General features: G+C 42.5%; 1 protein-coding gene across 2 annotated transcripts in view; it reads right to left on the bottom strand.

Annotated features, from left to right (window-relative positions):
* The window catches only part of COL4A5 (collagen type IV alpha 5 chain), a 309,426-nt gene that overhangs the window by 54,381 nt on the left and 233,995 nt on the right, over positions 1 to 21,050 (bottom strand). For both annotated transcript variants that reach the window (XM_054723296.1, XM_054723239.1), the window contains exons 34-36: positions 18,776 to 18,874; positions 17,362 to 17,451; positions 16,809 to 16,948 (exon numbers count right to left, since the gene is read on the bottom strand). In XM_054723296.1, the coding sequence (XP_054579271.1) occupies positions 16,809 to 16,948; positions 17,362 to 17,451; positions 18,776 to 18,874 (329 nt within the window). The remainder of the gene's footprint in view (positions 1 to 16,808; positions 16,949 to 17,361; positions 17,452 to 18,775; positions 18,875 to 21,050) is intronic.

Raw genomic sequence — 21,050 nt, 5'->3', positions numbered from 1 at the left:
TGGCCAGGAATCCTGTAAATCACTCTGAAAAGGGGAAATTACGGTTTATTTACATTTCTAGCAAAGGCCAGACATGACTTGAATATACTTAAACCACAATTATGTACATTTGTTCTTCAGGCTTTTATAATAGACATATAACATTATATTAGTTCAGAACTACAGCATAATGGTTAGTTATTTGTATACATTTGAAAAATGATCACCACAATAGATCTAGTTAACATCTATCACCTTACATAGTTAAAATTGTTTTTGTTCTTGTGATGAAAACATTTAAGATTAGCTCTATCAACTTTCAATATACAAAAGAGTATTATTAATTATGGTCACCATGTTGTACATTACATCCCATGACATTTATTTTATAGCTAGAAGCTTATAATTTAAAAATTTTATTTATGCCCTAGCTGGTTTGTCTCAGTGGATTGAGCGTCAGCCTGTGGACCTAAGGGTCCTGGTTGGATTCCAGGCAAGGGCACATACCTCAGTTGCAGGCTCCTCCCCCACCCGGGCCCTGGTCACGGTGCATGCAGGAGGAAACCAATGGATGTGTTTCTCTCACATTGATGTTTCTCTCTGTCTTTCCCTCTCTCATCCACTCTCTCTAAAAATCAATGGGAAAATATCCTCAAATGAGGATTAAAAAATTTTATTCTTCAATTACAGTTTATTTTCAATATTATTTAGTTTTAGTTTTAGGTGTACAGCACAAAAGTTAGAGAAGTGTATATTTTACAAAGTGATTCCCCTGATACTTCAAGTATCTACCAGGCACCATACATATTTATTACAGTATTATTGACTATATTTTTATGCTGTACTTTGCATAATCATAATTATTTTGTAACTACCAAATTTGTACTTCTGAGCCTCTTCCCCTTTTCACCCAGTCCCCTAAAGTCCCTCCCCCTTTGAAAACCATCACTCTGTTCTCTATATCTATGTGTCTACTTCTACTTTTTAATTCCCTTCACCCATTTTGCCCATCCCCCCTGCACCCTCCCACTTTTGGCAATTACTAATCTTTTGGTATATCCATCAGCTGAATTTTTCTTGTTGTTTTCATTTTATTTATTTAATGTTTTAGATTCCATGTATAAGTGAGATCACATAGTATTTGTCTTTCTCTGTCTGACTTATTTCACATAGAAAATTACCTCAATGTCCATCTATGTTTTCTCAAATGGCAAGATTTCCCTCTTTTCTATGGCTCAATAATGTGATATATAATTTATATATGTATATCATTTTCTTTATCCATTCATCCATCAATGGATATTTAGTTTGCTTTCATAACTTGGCTATTGTAAATAATGCTGCATTGAACATGAGAGTGCATTTATCTTTTCAGGTTAGTATTTTTTTTTCTTATAAATACCCAGAAGTTATAGTGCAGAATCATATGGTAGTTCTATTTTTAATTTTTTGAGGACCCTCCATACTCTTTCCCACAGGGTCAGTAGATATTTATATCTGTCCAAAACGTCCATGAAGACCTTTCGTGTATGAAAAAAGGTTCATGAAATTTGGTCCTGTCCTAACTGTTCACACTTAGAAAACGTCCCTGGGTTTAAATAGCCCACATTTCTTTCCACCTTGCATTTACAGAATACTAATAATAAAAGCCCAGGGTTGTAACTTGTAACGACCTATCACAACCAAAGGCTGACCAACCGGAAGTCAGTGCTGGGTTGCCATGGCGACCTTCACAGCTGCTGCCACATGCTGTGGGCTCAACTGGTCAGCTCCCCCCAGCCCATAGGAGACTGGCGAGCTGCAGCTGGTGGAAAGCAGTGAGCCCAGGCCGAGCCGCCCTGTGATCACAGGGAGAACAGGTCAGGCCAAGCCACCCCGCAATCATAGGGTGAACAGGCCAGGCCGAGCTGCCCCGTGATCATGGGGCGAACAGGCCAGGCCAAGCCTGGCCAAGCTGCCCCACAATCCCAGGCAAGGAAGATGCTCCGCTGACCAATCTGTGCTAGGGACCTGTTCAGATGCATGGCGTGGAGTCCTGGGCCTCTAGCCTGCAACCACGGGAAGTCTCCCTCTCGCCAGAGTTAGGAGCACCAGCCCAGGTCAACCCAGCGGCCTGGTCCTGACTTCAGGGGTGAGTTCCTACAGGCTGGGGTTTGATCCCCATGCATTAGCTGTAGGAGACCAGTGCCTTTGTTATTGCTGTGTGTCCGGATTTTAATTGGACAAATGCCTGGCGTCCCAGGGGCCAGCTTAGCAAAATCTTTTAGGAGGAGAATTCTGTCTGGGTTTCCTCAAATTCCCTCAGCCCCTACTCACCCCTCTGTAAAGGCGCAGAACAAGTGAGGCCCCTTAAATAAAAATCAGAGGTCTCTAGCAACAGTGGGCCTCTTTCATCACAGTCATTTGGACTGGATGGCATTTTATTTATCTAGACACCATGACAGAGAAACACAAGCTCAAGTCATGATCACTGCCCTTAAAAAATTCACAATCTTATTAGAGTGAGTGGATGATAAAAGTGCAGTAATAACATCAGAATGTAAGGCAACAATACAGAGAGGAACAGAGTCAATTGCCAGGATGATTTTCCAATAATTAGTACAAAGAGTATGTGCTGTGAATTAAATTAAAAAATGTGTGCGGAAGTAGCTGCTTCATGAGTATGGCATCCCTTCCTATTTTAAAGGAAGCTGAATTCCATGTGAACTGTGTACTATGCTATGATATCTGAGGCATAGGACAAGGGAGGCCCTAAGTGTACTATGCTTTGATATTTGAGTCATTCTTTATTGTTCAATGTGATTTATTTCTGTACACTTCGGTTTTGTAATAGTTAAATTACTAAAATAATACATCTTGCTATAAAATATTACTAGAAGATCAAATGATCAGGTGACATTTATTGTTTTTTTCTATAAATGAACACAATCTCTGGTATGCTAAAGTGATAGGTATTATAGAAATATTCAGATAGGGAGACCTACAGGCTTGATGACAAGTGAGGCTTACTATCACAACCCAAATTTATTGCTTAAAAGAAACAACAGGGAGCCAACTAGAAACTGAACCAAATATAAGCCCTTGAAGGGCAAATGTAAAGTGGATAAGCTTTGCCATTACAAGAGCAAGAAAAAAAAATCAGATGCAAGAATGAAAACCACATTGCATCCATTCTAAGTAGCTGCTAAAGAAAAAGAATGATATACTATGAAAATACTTAATACAGATTGTAAAGACATTTGTTCAAAGAGGATTTCCTAAAACAACAAGAAAGCCCACCGCATGGGAGAACATATTTGCCAATGATATCAACGATGAGGGTTTAATCTCCAACATTTACAGAGAACACATACAACTTAACAAAAAGAAGATGAACAACCCAATAAAAAATGGGCAACTGATCTAAATAGACACTTTTCGAAAGAAGACAGAAGGAAGGCTAAGAGACATATGAAAACCTGCTCAAAGTCACTAATCATCAGAGGGATGCAAATCAAAACAACAATGCGGTACCATCTCACACCTGTCAGAATGGCTATCATCAACAAATCAACAAACAACAAGTGTTAGCGAGGATGCGGAGGAAAAGGAACTCTTTTGCACTGCTGGTGGGAATGCAGACTGGTACAGCCACTGTGGAGAACAGTATGGAGTTTCCTCAAAAATCTAAAAATAGAACTCTCATTTGACCCAGGGATCCAACTCCTAGGAATATATCCCAGGAAACTAGAAACACGAACCAGAAAGGATATATGTACCCCTATGTTCATAGCAGCACAATTCCCCATAGCTAAGATTTGGAAACAGCCAAAATGCCCATCAGCAGATGAGTGGATTAAAAAAACTGTGGTATTTCTACACAATGGAATACTATGCTGCGGTAAAAAAGAAGGAGCTCCTACCATTTGCAACAACATGGATGGAGATGGACAGCATTATGCTAAGTGAAATAAGCCAGGCAGAGAAAGATGAATATCACATGATCTCACTCATTTGTGGAATATAATGAACAGCATAGATTGATGAACAAGAACAGATCCAGAGACTGAGAAACATCGATCAGAACCTCAAACCTCAGGGAAGGATGGGGTTGGAGGGAGAAAGGGTGAGAGATCAACCAAGGGACTTGTGAACATGCAATAAGCCTAATCAATGGACACAGACAACAGGGTGGTGGGGCACGAATTGGGGATAGGGGGTAATGGGGGAATAAGGACACATAAAGAATAATAATAATAATAATAAAAATATAAAATAAAAAAAAGAAATTGTGAGGTAACCAGAACCCCAAGGATGCCTGAGAACATCTTTCTTGCCATGCTAGCAGTCATCAGCTGTACGGTAAGATTACCTGGGGCAAATGGGGAAGTATTTTGGACTTATGTTCCTGACTCTTAATGGGTAAGAGCCCTTACGAGGGCTGATCCCCCTCCTAATGTAGTCACCAATAATACCAAACACCTTGTTCATCCAGGAGGACCATGGGTGGGGCAAGGAAGTATAATTACACAGGGGTCTCCACCCAGATTCCCTTTTGTATGACACAAAATCAAACCAGTGCTCCTTTGTATGTAAAATTAAAGAGAGGTTTTTGGCTTGTGTGGACACCAAAGAAAGGGACTATCACTACTTGCTACTGGGAGAGGTGTAGAAAATGTAGCTAAGACCTTGTCTATACAAAAAGAAACTGGCACCCAGTTTGAAATGGAATTGCCATGGCCTAGAGCAAAGAATATCCTTACAAGATATTATTCTACAATGTCATTATAATTTTTTCCCAGATTTGTATTACCCCCATTACCTAAAATATTACCTTGCACCCTTGGGGATCAATAAAAAATCATCTTTTTGGTGCTTGGAGGCAAAGGTAAACCATCTCTTGATATTTCAGAATTACAACAGCATAATTTACAATTATCCCAAACAAACTTACAAACTAATTCTTTGAATGTCTGGCAGCAATTGAAAAAGGACATGAAAGGGTTTAATCCCTGCCACTGTGTAGAGGGCCCCCTGGGAAGGCACCTGAGCATTCTAAATTGGCCCCTCTTGCCCTTTTGGCCAAGAGAGACCCTTTTCTCACAATCCAATTGTCCACAGCTGTTGCCTGAGGTTCTGTTCATGCCAAGGTTGAAGCCTTGTGATGGCTGGTACCATGGATCTGCCTCTCGCCCAGTGGGGGGAGCTGGGCCTCCTTGGAGAAGAGACCTGGGTTCCACAAGATATGTGATCATTGCTGGGACCCTGCCAGCAGGCGAGGGAATCCCAAGGCAGGTGCTGGGCGTGGAGGCCATGGGGGCATTGGTGACCAAGGAGACAGAACTAAACCTCACAGCACCATGCTTGGCCCTGGAGGATGGCTGGTTAGCCAGAGACAGGTGAGATTCCTCCGGAAAGGAACAACCTAAGACAGACACAGTCGCAAAGGGGCCATCAGGAGAGAACTTGGGGATCAACAGAGGTGTGGCACAGACCTTCACCCCCCCCAAGTTTGCAGGGTCCTGAACCCTCACCCCTGCTGAGGGAGGTCTCCTGCCCCCAGGGCTGCTTAGTTTCCCATGCCCAGCTCAAAACGGGACCCAGGTAACAGAGACTTGGCCGACAGCAGATGCCCTCTCATTGCAATAAGACTTGATGGAGATGTCTTGCACCCATGATGCGGGGAACTGGGTTCTTTGATATCTAAATCCAGCCTAGCACCAGGAATGCTCATGGCCTACTCAAGAAGGCAAATAATCCTCTCCACTAATATTTACAGGGAAAAGTAAGATGTTTGTTAGAGTATTAAATTTGACAGTAAAACAGTAGTCAAGTTTTCAGACTAATTTAAATTGGCCAATTGAAAAAAGCGAATATTCCAGAAAAATCAATTGTACTGGACAAAAAAGCTGTTCCTAAAGTGTTAACTAAAATTTTTATTGGTAGTACATCTCATGATAAAATTGCATAATATATAATGAACCTAAAGCAGTCACATTTTAGTGCAAAAAAGTAAAATTTAAAAGCTATCAAGATTACAGCATAAAATTTCCAAAAGCCTCCTAATATTTAAACCAAAAAAGGGGGGATAGTAGAAGAATATCATGTAAGGAAAAATATCCTGTAAATAAATTATATCTAGAAAATTTTTACTTTAGAAAATTAACTTTCATTTGTAATGCTAACAGCAAGACACCCATGGAAAACATACATGGGGTCAAAACAAGCCAAAGGAAAATCGTTTGGGCAAAAAATAAAATAGGGTCGCAAGTCAAATTTATAGAAAAGATTCCTTTATTAACTTTTGGTCGAGAATATGTTTGTAAATTTTCAGAAAACAACTCCGAGACCATGTGTATTCCTGCAACAGAGAGGAATTGACAGGAGTGCTCCAGCCATGAAGACAGAAGAGAAACAGTCCAGAGATGGAAGACGCTGACGTCGCCTTGCCATACTAGCAGTCAGCTGATGTGCATCACTGCAGATTGCCCAGGACCAAACCATAGAGGGTCGGACCTGCATTACCACCATTTGTCCACCATACAGAACTGAAATATCATTGCTGTTATGTACACATAAAGAACTGTTGGACATAGATATTGGGACTCAAAAGAACTGTTGGCCCAGAAAGAAACTCACTATAGACTGATTCATTTGCCTCTCAGCATAACCATTATTGCTTGTCTCATTTTCGGTTCCTATAAGTGTACTCCTAGTATCACATGAGCTCACTCATCTAGGGGAAAAGATGAACAACATAGACTGAACAAGATCAACATCAATCAGACTGTCAGACCTCAGAGGGAAGGTAAGGGAGGGTGGGGATAAGGGAGATAGACCAACCAATGGACTTGTGCGCTTGCATATGAGCCTAGCCAGTGATCACGTACAACAGGGGGGTGGGGGAATGCATGTGGAGGGGTTTGGGATGGGAGTGGGGTGGGAGTTGAGGAATAAAAAATAAATTTAAAAACAAACAAACAAATAAATAAATAAATAAAAAATAAATAAACAAAGAGGATTTCCTAGAGTAGGTGATATTTCAGTTAAATTTTTTTAAATGTGAAGAGTTTATCTAGATAAGAAAAAAGGTGTAGGGGTCCCGATTTGCAGAGGGTGCATGCGGGGCTGAGGAACCCCCCCTCCATGCACGAATTTCATGCACTGGGCCTCTAGTTAATACATAAAAATACTATAATGTTTCATCGGTCCAATAATTATGCTCTGGCTGTATTTCCAATAATAACCCTTCTTTCCTCAGTAGCCTAACTGATAAAAGAAACATGGGGTCAGGTAGATGGGTCTGGATCAAACCTTGCAGGAGATTGCGATTTATGTTAACCATGGTACAAAGATATCCATGAATGTTTTTGAATAGGAACATCAATTTGGTTGCCTCCCATCCTCACCCTGACTAGGGATCAAACCTGCAACCTATGTATGTGCCCTGACTGGGAGTCAAACCTTCAACTTTTTGGTGTATGGGACAATGCTCTAACTAACTGAGCCACACAGCAGGGCCTGGTGAGTGTTTTTTTTTTTTTTTAAATTATCATGAAAAGACATTGAATTTTTTCAAATGATTTTTCTGCTTCAATTGTAATGACCATGTGGATTTTTCCTTTCATTCTCTTAATGTGATATATTGCATTATTGACTTTTGTGTGTTGAATCATCTTTGCATTCCAGGAATAAATATCACTTGATCATAGTATACAATTCTTTTAATATGCCATTGAATTTGATGTACTAGTATTCAGTTGAAAAAATTTACATCAATATACAAAGGGATATTGGTATGTAGTTTTCTTATAGGATCTTTGTCTGGCTTTGAAATCAGGAAAATACTGACATTATCCTATATAATAAGGAGGAAATATGCAAATTGACCATCACTCCATCACAGCAGAGGCAGGGATTTCTGTAACACAAGATGGCTGCACCCACAGAGGAGGCTGAGTTCCAGTAATGAGCCTTAATGAGCAATCAGCAGGGACCTGAGGCTGTGCCCCCAAACCCGCCCCTGTGGGGTTTGACAGGGGACCTCAGACTGCGCCCCCCCCCTGGCGCCAGGCTGGGGGACCTTAGGCCATGGCCCCCACCCAGCAGGGCTTGACGGGGGACCTCAGGCCATGCCCCATGCTCTTGCGCCAGGCTGGGGACCTCAGGCCATGCCTCCTTCCCTGGCGCCAGGTTGGGGAACCTCAGGCCGTGTACCCTGCCTGGTGGGGCTTGATGGGGGACCTCAGGCTGTGCTCTCTGACCCACGGGAATTGACAGGGGACCTCAGGCCACACTCCCTGCCCCAGGACCAGGCTAGGGGACCTGAGGCCGTGCTTCCCACCTGGCAGGGCTTGACAGGGGACCTCAGGCCACACCCCCCACCTGGTGGGGCTTGATCGGGGACCTCAAGGTGCAGCCCCCCTCCCCAGTGCTAGGCCGGGAGACCTCAGGCTGCTCCCCTCACCCTAGGCCTGGGGACTGCAGGCCATGCCCCATGCCCAGCGGGGCTTGACAGGGGACCAGAGGCTGTGCCCCCCTCCTGGCACTGTGCTGGGGGACCTAAGGCCATGCCCCCTCACCCTGGTGCCAGGCCAGGGGACCTGAGGCTGTTCCCCCTGTCCAGCAGGGCTTGACAAGGGTGAGACCGGCAGGGTCTGGATCTAGCCCAATGGGGGTGGGGCCAGCCGGGTCTGAGTCCCGCATGATTTTGAGGCACATGTGGGTGGGCGGGGACTTGACTCTGGGTCCCGTGGTGCGCCCCAAACTCTGACAGGAGGAAGATTTTCATATACATTTTACTAATTGTCTTTCATCTCTGACACTTCTATTATAGAGAAAGGGCAAATAGCAATATTAAAATATTTCTTCTAATTAATCCCCTTTTAATGTGCATGAATTTTGTGCACCAGGCCACTAGTATAATATGTTTGAAAGTGTTCCCACCTTTTCAGTTTTTTGGTAGAGCTTAGCCTAACATAGGAATGTTCTATGTTCCCTAAAAAAGTATACTCTGCTGTTGTGGAAAAGAATATTCCATATATGTTTGTTAGGTTCAACTAAAATTGCCCATTTTAAAAACTGGTTTATTTGCTTTCTTATTGAATATAAGAGTACTTTATGTATTCTGAATAAAAATCCCTGACATGATTTGCAAATATTTTCTCCCTTTCTGTGGGTTGTCCTCTTACTTTCTTGATGTCATAATTTGCAACACAAAATTTTAAAAAATTAACATTCTAATTTATATTTTCCTTTGATTGTTTGTACTTTTTGTGTCATAGCTAAGAAATCATTAACCTAACCCAAGGTCAGGAAGATTTAGTCATGTTTGCTTCTAAGATTTCAGTAGTGTTAGCTCTCATATTTAGGTCAATTATCCATTATTGTTTAATTTTGGTTTATGATATGAGTTAGGAGGTGCAAATTATTTAATTTGAATATAGATATTCCCTTGTTTTAGGAACATTTGTTAAAAAGATTTTTCTTTCTTCTCATAATTATCTTAGCACCTTTGTTGAAATAAATTGACCAAAATGAATAGGTTTATTTCTGGACTCTAATCTATCCCATTGATCCTTATGTCTATCCTATGCAAGTATTACACAAAGTGGATTGCTAAAGTTTTATAATACGTTTTGAAATATAGAAGGGTGAGTCCTCAAAATTCATTCTTTTATTTTCAAGATTGTTTTGGTTATTCTGGGTCCCATGTATTTTCATATGAATTTTAGGGTCTGCTTGTCAATTTTAGCAAAAAAGCAAACTGGTATTAAGATAGAGATTTCTTAGAATCTTAGTATGATTAAATTTTAATAACGATTGAGTTTAGAATAGACTTCTGGTGAAGATGGCAGTGTAGGTAAACATGGTACTCACCTCCTCCAACAACCACATCAAAATTACAACTAAGCCACAGAACAATAATTTAGAACTGCCTGAAATCTGGTTTAATGGAAGTCCTACAACTAGAGAATAAAGGAAGAAGCCACATAGAGACTGGTAAGAGGAATAGACATGGGGAATGGGCTGGTCTCACACCCATGAAAGGCAGATGAAAATCTGGAGAGATATCTTGGTTGTGGAGTACCCCCTGAGGAACAAGGGATCTCAGCCCCACACCAGGCACCCCCAGCCCAGGGTTCCAGTAACAGGAATGGAAGTCCTCATAACTTCTGGCTGTTAAAACCAGTGGGGCATTTATATAACCCACAAAGTAATCATCCCAACAAACCTTGCACCATCAAATGTCCAATCACTGGGTTATGAACCTGATAAAGGATAACTGTAGACAGTCTAACTAACTTCCAATTATAAAATAAATATGCCATGGGGATGTAATGTACAGTATGGTTACTATTAATACTGTATTTCATATTTCAAAGTTGCTAAAAGAGTAACTCTTAAAAGTTCTTATCATAAGAAAAAAAATTCTGTACTAATGTATATAACATCTATGTAAGTCTAGATGTTAACTAGACTTATTGTACTGGTAATTTTGCAATATATAGAAATATAGAGTCATTATGTTGTACACCTGAAACTAGTATAATTTTGTATGTCAATTATACCTCAATAAAAAAATTAAAATAAAAATAAAAACCAGTGGGTATTGAGGCTGAGAGAAACAGAGGGCTGCTGGAGTCCCAGGTGTTCCTCTTAAAGGGCCCATGCATGGACTACATGGACTCTTGCCCTCTGAGCTCCAGTGCTGGAGCAGCAACTTGAAAGGCACCATGGACATACGGGGAGGAACTGAACTGTCCGGCACCAGCACGAGAGTTTTGGGGGCAGCTTTCTCCTACAGGGAAGTGCTGGCAGAGGCCATTGTTCCTTTTCTGAGGCCTCCCCGACAGAGCCAGGAGGTGGGCACCATACCTTATACTCCATCAACCTTGCTCACACTGTTTGCCTCACACTGTGTTTCCCTGAGGTCTTGCCCCACCCAACTATCAGGCGTGCCCAGGCTGGTTCCAATGAGTTTTCCATAAGTATGGCCTGTCTTGGCTCATGCTTCAGATTTTCCTAAAAATTTCTCAAGCAGTATCTGGCTTCAGTATGCCATGTACTCTTGCTAAGTGGTACCAGGCCTGGTACTAGCAGCAGTTGGCCTTGGTTCAAAGCTTGGCCTAGCCTGGGCAACTCCAAGCCCAACAAAACTAGCAGCTATCGGCAGATTGCTTTGTAGATCATGCCAGGTGGCCCTTGTCAGAAGAGAGGCACGTCCCAGGAGGCCCCAGAGCCAGAACACCCAATGGATAGCTTCAGAATATATCAAAGAACCATTACCCAAACACCTCCACAAACAACACACTCAAGGGGTGGACTAAGCAGGCATGAGAGCACTGCTAAAGTAAGTACTCTCTGGTGCAGTGGGCCCCTACATAGCTGATCCTCCATGTTGGTTGGAGGTTCAGTAGTCAGCAGTTGCTACCAGTCTCTCCCATTGATATGCCAATAGCAATCAAGGCTCAACTATAAGAGGAGGGTGTGCACATCACACATAGGGGGCACAACTTGAGTACCTGTTGCCCCTCCTGCACGGGCCATCCCTGCCAGGCCCCCGATGCCAGATGATGACGACCTGCACAGAAACCCACCCCGTGGGCTGCCCACGTCTGAGCCCCCCTGGTATTTCTGGAGTGCAAATGAAGAGGGTGTTTTCCTGAAGTGTGCCCTGCCTCTGGTGCCCTGATGTGCCCCCACCAGCCTTTCACACCACCTGGGTGGTAGTAAATTACCACCACCACCTGGGTGATCAGGGAAGTTGTGCCACTTGACACTATAGATCACCTACTATACTAGGCTGCTCTATCAAGTCTGAGAGACATAGCATCTCTACCTAATATATAGAAACAACCACAGGGATGTCACAAAACAAAATGGAGGCAAGCAATCTACTAGATACAGAGTTCAAAACACTGGCTATAAAAAATGTTCAATGAACTTAGTGAGAACTTCAGCAGCATGAAAAAGGATACAGAAACCATAAGAAGAGCCAGTAAGAAATGAAGGACACACTAACTGAAATGAAGAATAAATTACAGGGAAGTAACAGTAGAATAGATGAAGCAGAGAATCAAATCAGCGATTTGGGATATAAGGAAGCAAAAAATACCATTCAGAACAGGAAAAAGAAAGAATTAAAAAAAAATGAGGATAGTGTAAGGATCCTCTGAGACAACTTCAACTGTACCAACATTTGCCTCATGGGGGTGCCAGAAAGAGAAGAGAGAGGAGAAGAAATTGAAAATCTTTTTTTTTGTTTCTTTTTCGCTCAATTCCTCCACCCACCAACACAATCCTTCAATGTCCTCCCCTGACAGCTATCATCCTGCTTTCTCTGTCTATGAGTCTGTCATCTGTCTTTTTTGTTTGTTTGTTTTTAATATATATAATTTGTTTCTTTATTGATTCAAGTTCATTTCATTCATGCTCTATCTCCAGCACCTAAAACAGTACCTAGAACATTGTACATACTCAATAGATATTTTTTCAATAATCCTATCTAATAAAAGAGTAATATGCAAATTGACTGTACCTCCACTATACTCACAAGCCACACCCACCAGCCAATAAGGAGCGAGTATGCAAATTTACCCAACCAAGATGGCTGCGGCCACGGAGAGAACAGGAGGCTTGGGTTTCCCCGGCAATGGAGGAAGCCAAGCTTTCTGCACACCCTGGACTCCACTCAAGGCTACAAAGTTTCAATTATAGAAGATAAATAAATTCCAACAAAAATGGCTGTGGCCACAGAGTGAGCAGAAAGCTTGGGTTTCCCCGGCAATGGAGGAAGCCAAGCTTTCCGCACACCATGGACTCCACTCAAGGCTACAAAGTTTCAATTATAGAAGATAAATAAATCCCAACAAAGATGGCTGTGGCCACGAAGCAAGCAGGAGGCTTGGCTCTGCTCAAGGCTACAAAGATTCAATTATAAAAGATAAATAAATCCCAGATAACAGGGCCTCCACTTGGGTCACTGGGAGGCATGGCTGGCCTGCAAACCATCACAGTCCCATCGCCCAGGCTGCCCCAAACCCCAAGGGAAACCCCACCCTGATCCAGGACACCCTTCAGGGCAAACCAGCTGGCCCCCTCCCGTGCACCAGGCCTTTATCCTATCTAATAAAAGAGTAATATGCAAATTGACCATCAGTCCAACACACAAGATGGCTGCCCCCATGTGATCAAAGATGGATGCCCCCATCTGGACACAAGATGGCCACCACAAGATGTGCAGTAGGGGAGGGCGGTTGGGAGGACCAGGCCTGCAAGTGAGGACAGTTGTGGGTGATTAGGTCAGCAGGGGAGGTCAGTTGGGAGAGACCAGGCCTGCAGGGGAGGGCAGTTAGGGGTGACCAGGTCTGCAGGAGAGGGCAGTTAGGGGTGACCAGGCCTGCAGGGGAGGGCAGTTAGGAGCAAACAGGCTGGCAGGGGAGCAGTTAAACATCAATCAGGCTGGCAGTGGAGTGATTAGGGGATAATCAGGCTGGCAGGCAGAAGTGGTTAGGGCCAATCAGGAAGGCAGGCAGGTGAGCAGTTCGGAGCCAGCAGTCCTGGATTGTGAGAGGGATGTCCCAGATTGGAGAGAGTGCAGGCTAGGCTGAGGGACACACATCCCTGTGCACGAATATCGTGCACCAGGCCTCTAGTTAATGAGTATAAAATTTACCTATGTAAAAATTTAAGCTTCTACATGATGAAATACATAGTAAACTATGATATAATACTAACAACTTACTGAGAAAAACTATTTGGAACACATATAATAGATAATGGATGCATTTTTGCTATTTATAAAGTACTTCTGCAAATCATCCTACCTAATAAAATGGTAATATGTAAATTACCATCACTCCACTATGCCCACGATTGGGCCAGCAGGAGGCGCAGGGGGCAGGACTCGGGGTGGCCGGGGTAGCCGATTGGGCCGGCAGGACGCTGAGCTTGCATCGCCAGCGGCGGCGCGAGCTCAGCGTCTGCGCCATGGCTGTGCTGCGGAACAGAATGGGCCTCTGGGGCAGCGAGCTCATGTCCCACTGTGGACCATCAAAAGAGGGGGAGCTGGGTGCCTATCTGCTCCGGCACCAGGCCTTTCAGAAGCCTCCGGCTCGGTGGAGGCTTCTGAAAGGCCTGGTGCACCAGCAGACAGGCACCCAGCTCCCTCGCGATCGAAAGCGAAAGCATGTAGGGGACCCTACATGTGCATGATTCAATCATGCACTGGGCCTCTAGCTAGGAAATATATAACCAAATCCCTTCCTTAAAAATGAGGCAGAGTATGAACAGACAATTTGCAGAGAGGGTATAAGCATAAGAAATCTCACTTGTAAGGAGGAAAAGTCAAATTTAAACAATGATGCACTAGTTTTCACCCATTAGATTGACAAAATTAGAGATTGATAAAACAATATTTATAACATAAGGAGAAAATAGAAAATTTATTACACTGATCAAGCTATAAAGGTATATGACAGGAAAATTTGTCAGTAACTATCAATATTAAAAATGCATTTATATGCTAGGCTCTAGCAATCCTACTCAGAATTTATTCTGTGACAATATTTACTAAATAATATTATGATATATATACAAGATATGGATAAGAATCATATCACATGCAACATATGTTTGTAATCATGAAAGGGTGGAAACAATTTCAGTACTTATAATTATTTATGACTGACTCACACAAAAACCCTATGTAATAAAAAGGGATATGCTAATTGACCCTCATGCTGTCACAAAGATGGTGGTACCCATAGCCAATAAGGAGGGAATATGCTAATTGACTGCCCTGCCCTCAAAGATGGCGGTGCCCACAGCCAATAAGGAGGGAATATGCTAATTGACTGCCCCACCCACAAATATGGTGGTGCCCACAGCCACAAGATGGGGGCACCCAGTCCCCTAAGCCCTGCCGGGGCAGCAGGTGTGCTGCAAGGCCGGGCCTGCTCCCTGGCAGGCCCGGCCACTCCGAGCACCTGCCTCCAGAGTCCCTCAGTCCCCTCAGTCCTCCAGCCACCCAGGCCAGCCCGAGGTGCAGGCAAGCCTTGGATGGTGGCTGCCCAGCTGCCCAGGGCCAGCCCGAGACACAGGTAACCAGGGCCAGCCAAGGCTTGTGCTGCCGGCAGTGACAACAGCAGAGGTGTGATGGGGCATCGCCTTTCCTGATCGCCGGGTCGCCTCCCACCCCTGAGGGCTCCCAGACTGTGAGAGGGGGCAGGCTGGGCTGAGGGACACCACCCCCACAAGTGCATGGATTTTCATGCACCGGGCCTCTAGTACTATATAATAGTGAAAGACAATGTGGAATATATTTATGGGCTAATAAAGAAAGCTAGCTAAAATTTACTAAGTTACGATAGCTAAGTCTAGAGTTCATGTCTGTCAATAAAAGATACATACATTTGGAAGAAGCAGCATCATTTTATGTATCGATAACATTATAAAAATGCTTCCAATTATAATTGTCAGGTGCTTTCCATTGTAAGATGCTCCTCAATATCAGAGATTTTTAAATTGAGTAAAATTGAGTCTTAAAAATGATAAGTTATCTATAACACACACATACACATATATATTGTAAATTATAGTCTTTGTACACTATTAAAAATAAATTATTTTTAAAATATCATTCAGTAAATTCTTATCTCAGTGGGAATTTTCACTAAGTCTGTGAAAGTTGAGTGACACAATTTCTCTTCAAAAACTCTCTAGTTTTGTGGTCTGACTGAATGATTAAACAATACTATAAGACAAACAACTGACTGGGAGCAAATATTTGCAATAAATATTATAGACAATAGATGCAACTTTGCTAGTTATAAGGTATTTCTACAAATCAGTAAGAGTTATTATCTTTTTACATAGAATTAAGAAGTTATCAAATATTTGTTGAGTCCATGATTCTAAAACAAGTTCTAAATCTGATTGCTTGTGCAACATCACCGAGTTTTCTCATGGACTAGGGGCACAGAGGGATATGGAAAACTGTTTTTGAAGAAGTACCTGAGATATGCAGTTAAGAATACTACTGCACTTTTATTAATTGCCCAAGTTACAAAAAAAAAAAAGCCAAAGTTACTTTCTTTGTATGTTTTATCACATTGTTAATAATAATAATTGGACAAAGACCAACAACCATATCACTAAAAAGGGTAAATAAAACCAAAAGCAGGCAGAAATATGCCTTAGGATTACTGAAACATGCAAAAAAATTAAGATTAATCAGAAGTTTCCCCGCTTTTCGGACTGGATGCTGCTGGAAGCTATCCATTGTCTATACTATCATGAAAGCACAACAGAGAACTCAGAAGGTTGATGGACCTTGAGCTTTAGCAAGGGCTAAAAGCTATGCACCAATTGTTCTGTTGAGACAATGGTGACTCAAGCAATTTCCTGACCTAATAGTCTCAAAGTAAATCTTTACTAATATTTACTGACCTTTAAGATAGTCTGTCTGCTACCAGACTGCCTGCCCGACTAAGGGCAAGAGGTGCATTCTAAAACTGAATAAGAGCTAACAGGGCCTGGGCCCCAGTGAAGCTTTTCCCCTAGAGAAAGGTTCTCCACCGGGCACCCCATGATTTCTAAATTCATATTTCTTGTCTAGTGTATTCATTTGTGTGCAGCCCTTCTCCAGAGCCTGAACCCTAGCTGTGCTGGTTGCAGCTTCACAGGTTGCAAACCCTAAAACCTATCTCCTTATTAAAATAAGAAAAAAGAGAAGGAATGAATTCTTGCCTATGCCAGTCTATAGTTTATTTAATGAAGAATTAGGAATGAGCACAGTATTATAGAAAAATCACATCTGCTCAGGCTTATGTCTAGAGTAGGATTACCTTTGTGCCAGGAAGACCTGGAATACCAATGCCTGAAACACCAGGATCACCTTTCTCTCCTTTCTGTCCAGGTAATCCTGGGGAGCCAGGTTGTCCAGGAACTCCGGGAATACCAGGGGATCCTTTTATACCCTGAGGGCCTGTTGAAAACATGTAAAATGCAATATTTTACAAAATACTTTTTATTTGTGGCATAGCTGTCATGCATATAACCAAACAAAAGATTTTTTTAAATAACTCTACAAATTCTGCTGTATAACAATGAGCTTTACAATCAGGATCTTATAAAAGCCTATTCTACAGGAAGTTTAAGTGAAAGGAGGTACAGCTGGAAAAAATATACAAGTTCGTAAAATTTTACTTTTAAGGTTTTTAAAGCTCTGTCCCTTAATTCCTAGTTCAAATCTTTGTATAATGAGACATCTTTCCCCACTAATTAACTTAGATATTGTCTCAGTTTGATTCTATCCACACCAATCTCTTTTCTGATAACAAAGATAGTGAACTATCTTCCAGTAGTGGATCCGAATACTTGGGAGAGTTCATTACTCACCTGGAAATCCCATATCACCTATGTTTCCTTTTAGTCCAGGTGGTCCTGTAAGTCCTGGCTCCCCAGGGAGACCAGGGCTACCCTTGGGACCTAGAAATGTCAAATTGGTAAAATTAAGACAAGTCATCAATATTGAGGCTTCTTGGTTTCCTGGAATGGATTATAATTAAAATGCAAGTATGGAATTAGATGGACCCAATCTTAATACATGATCAAGTTCCAAAGACTTAACCTAGCATAAAATGGGCAAAAAATCTCCTTCAGATCATGTTACAATATAATCTCAATAATAGAGGTATCATAATATAAATTTATTTTTGAAATGCAAAACTTTTACAAGGACACCTTGTTTCTTACCAAAAACTATTACAAAACCCTGAAGTCCCATTATGTATATACGCTTTACTGTATTAATCACAGATGAATACAACATAATGAACCTGTTTTTAAAATATTCAGAAGTAGCTTTCCCATGTAGATTCTGATTATGTGAGAGCAAAAAGAGGAAAGTGGTAATCTGTCATGATATAACCCAGTACATTAGGCCAGGGGTAGATAAGTGTTGATGGAGAGGTTCTGGACTGTCACCTCCAACAGTCATGGCTGCTCTGCTTACACATTCTTCTTAGAGCTTAGGTGCTTGAGCTCTAAGGTTCTCAATGTTGCCTTAATCAATTTTTCATTGATTTTTTCTTTCACAATTGCTTTAAATTGGGGACAAGTAAGCAGAAGAAGTGAAGGATATAAAGAAAGATAATTTCCTTTTCCAACTACATCAAGGCAATGTCGTGCAGAGCCTAAAGCAGAATAATGGACCTCAAGGGTTCTTATGAAGACAGGACCAGGTCCTCTTTATTCATTAGGGGCCCACGTAAAAGAAAATGGCTTCAAATGCAGCAAGAAAGAATTTTATTAGAGATAAGAAAAAAAAATCTATGTTGACTGTAAGAGGGTGATTAATACTGTAACAGACTACCAAGGTAGGTTATAAAATTTTCATCCCTTGAAACTTTAAAAAAAAATAAGCATCTATTTTTAAAATCATGTGTTTAACATGGCATAATTATTGACCCTGTCTGAAGGCTCCTACTAGATAATTGTCTTATTTACTTATGCTGAAATTTATGTAAATAAAACCCAGCACCTTACTTGGATATACTTCTGATTCTGTATAACTCTGCTACTACCACAAATAGAAAACAATACCAAAGCAAAATATCCTACACGTCTTGACTGTTGATACTTGGGCCAAATGGCAACATTTTTGCTAAAGGAGAACACCATGTTTCAGTAGCTATTCAAGGATATTGCCATGACCATATCCAAAATATCATCACACATGACAAATACATAATTAATTTTTTAGGGTTCAGGATCAGCTATCCAATTTCTACAGGTGGTCTATTATACCTACCTGGTAATCCTGGTAATCCAGGTTTTCCAGGCGGTCCAGGTTGCCCTGGGTCTCCAGGCAAACCCTGGTAACCTTTTGGCCCTGAAATTCCAGGTATACCTTCCAACGATGAGAATAAGAGAGACAAGTTAGGCTGATATTATTAAGCCATTAAATTAATTTGGCAAAGGAGGAGCACCAAGATGGTGGCATAGGTAAACACCTGTATTGCTGCCTTCCACAAGCACATAAAAATTACAACTAAAAGACAGAACAACTATCATCCAGAACCACAGGAAAGCTGGCTGAGTGGAAGAACTACAACTAGAGAAGTAAAGAAAAAAGCACATTGAGACTGGTAGGAGGCATGGAGACGTGGAGGCAGAATAGGCTGGCATCAGGGTATGCCGCTTTTTTAATCGGGAGGGAGATACAAGCTCCTGCTTGCTCTGACCTCCAGTGTTGGGTGAAACTTTGGGGGTCCCAGACACTTATGAGGAGAAACTGGACTGTCTGGCATTTGGCTTCTTCCTGACAGAGGTGCTCACAGCAGTCATTGTTCCTGAGTTGGGACCTCCCCACTGCAGGGCTGACTGGCAGCCATTGCTGTCCACCCTGGGGATTCCCTGAGACTACGCCCCATCCAATTTACAACCCCACCCAAGCCATGTGCAGAGGCTTTTGTATATGAATGGCCAGTCCTTTCTCAGCCTAAAACCTGTCAAACTGCAGCTGGGTCATGAAGCCCCAAAGCTATCAAAAGAAGGCAAAGGCCAGGACTGCAGCAGTCTGCCTTGCTTCATAGCTGGGCCTCATCTGGGTACTTCCAAAACTCAAACAAAGAGGAGGAATCTGCAGATCTCTCTGTAGCTCCTGCTGGGTGGCCCCAGGCAGTGACTGACTTTGCACTTCCTTGGAGATCCAAGAGCCAGTGTACCCAGTGGTCAGTGTGAGACCATGGCAAATTACAATTCTTCACATCCATAAGTGACACACTCAAGGGACAGACTCAGTGAGCACCAAAGCCCCACTGAAGAAAGTCCTGCCCATAAGAGTGTCTCCTGCACAGCAGCTCTTCCATTGTAGACACAGGTGGTCCTCACAGCCAATTGGCCTGGAGGTAAACAAACACAGTGATGCAGCCAAAATGCAGAGACAAAGAAATGTGTCACAAATGAAAGAAATGGAAGAAAGCAAATTACTGGATATAGAGTTCAAAACCACAGTTATAAGGTTACTTAAGAATCTTCTAGAAACCTCTGAGGAACTTAGTGAGACCTTCAAGGATCGTAGTGACAATGCCAAAAAAATGGAAAAGGACCAGTCAGAAATTAAGCATACACTGACTGAAATACAGAATAATATACAGAGATTCAACAGTAGAGTAGAGGATCCCAATAATAAAGTCAAAGATTTGAAATACGAGGAAGTAGAAAACACAACCTGAAGAGCAAAAAGAAAAAAAGAATCCAAAAATATGAAGATAGTGTAAGGAGCCCCTGGGACAACTTCAAGTATACCAACATCCGAATTATGGGGATGCCAGAAGAAGAGAGAGCAAGATATTGAAAACCTATTTGAAGAAATAATGACAGGGGGAAAAGATGGCTACCGGCAGGAAGGCAGGGAGGGAGAGTGTGAGAGAGAGTGAGGGAGCAATAGAGGAGTGTGTGGACTTGTGTGGGTGTGTGTGTGAGTGAAATAAGGACAGTTAGATACTGCAGGTCTTCCAAGGGGCTGCCAATCCGGGCAGTCTTAGATGGCAAAACCCAGCTGCCACCGCAAAACTCCAGGGAGGACACCAGCAGCACAGAGACCACACTATCTTGAAGAACAGAACTGCTTGAGACTAGGATCCTGGCCTTGCTGCCACCCAGTCTGGTCTCAGTAGCAAACAGGGACTCTACAGCCACCCTGGTAGAAGACCTGCAACCACAGCTGCAGACCCAGGGATACCAAGACTCCAGGCAACCTGGCCACAGATTTCTGTGAGTCACAAAGCCAATCCCCCTCTCCCGCTGCCCCCACTGCAGCATCATAGGAACTGCCAGACCCCAGCCGCACAATAGGGCTTTCTGCACACACACAGCAGTGGCAGCTCTACCTGACTTTGAGCCTTGGTGTCCGACAGGGGAAGTTTGTTTACCATGATCAGGCTCCGTACTCAGGCAGGGAGACTGTGCTGAATTTGACTCTAGGTGCACATCCTTGGGGAGATTGTTTTCTGCGACCAGATCCCGCACCCACGCAGGGCAGGGAGACAGTGCTGAATTTGAACCTGAACGTGTGAACTCAG

Source organism: Eptesicus fuscus, chromosome 1 (assembly GCF_027574615.1).
Source record: "Eptesicus fuscus isolate TK198812 chromosome 1, DD_ASM_mEF_20220401, whole genome shotgun sequence".
Lineage (NCBI taxonomy): Eukaryota > Metazoa > Chordata > Mammalia > Chiroptera > Vespertilionidae > Eptesicus > Eptesicus fuscus.
The sequence above is the reverse complement of the archived record's forward strand: the minus strand, read 5'-3'. Positions and strand labels throughout refer to the sequence as shown.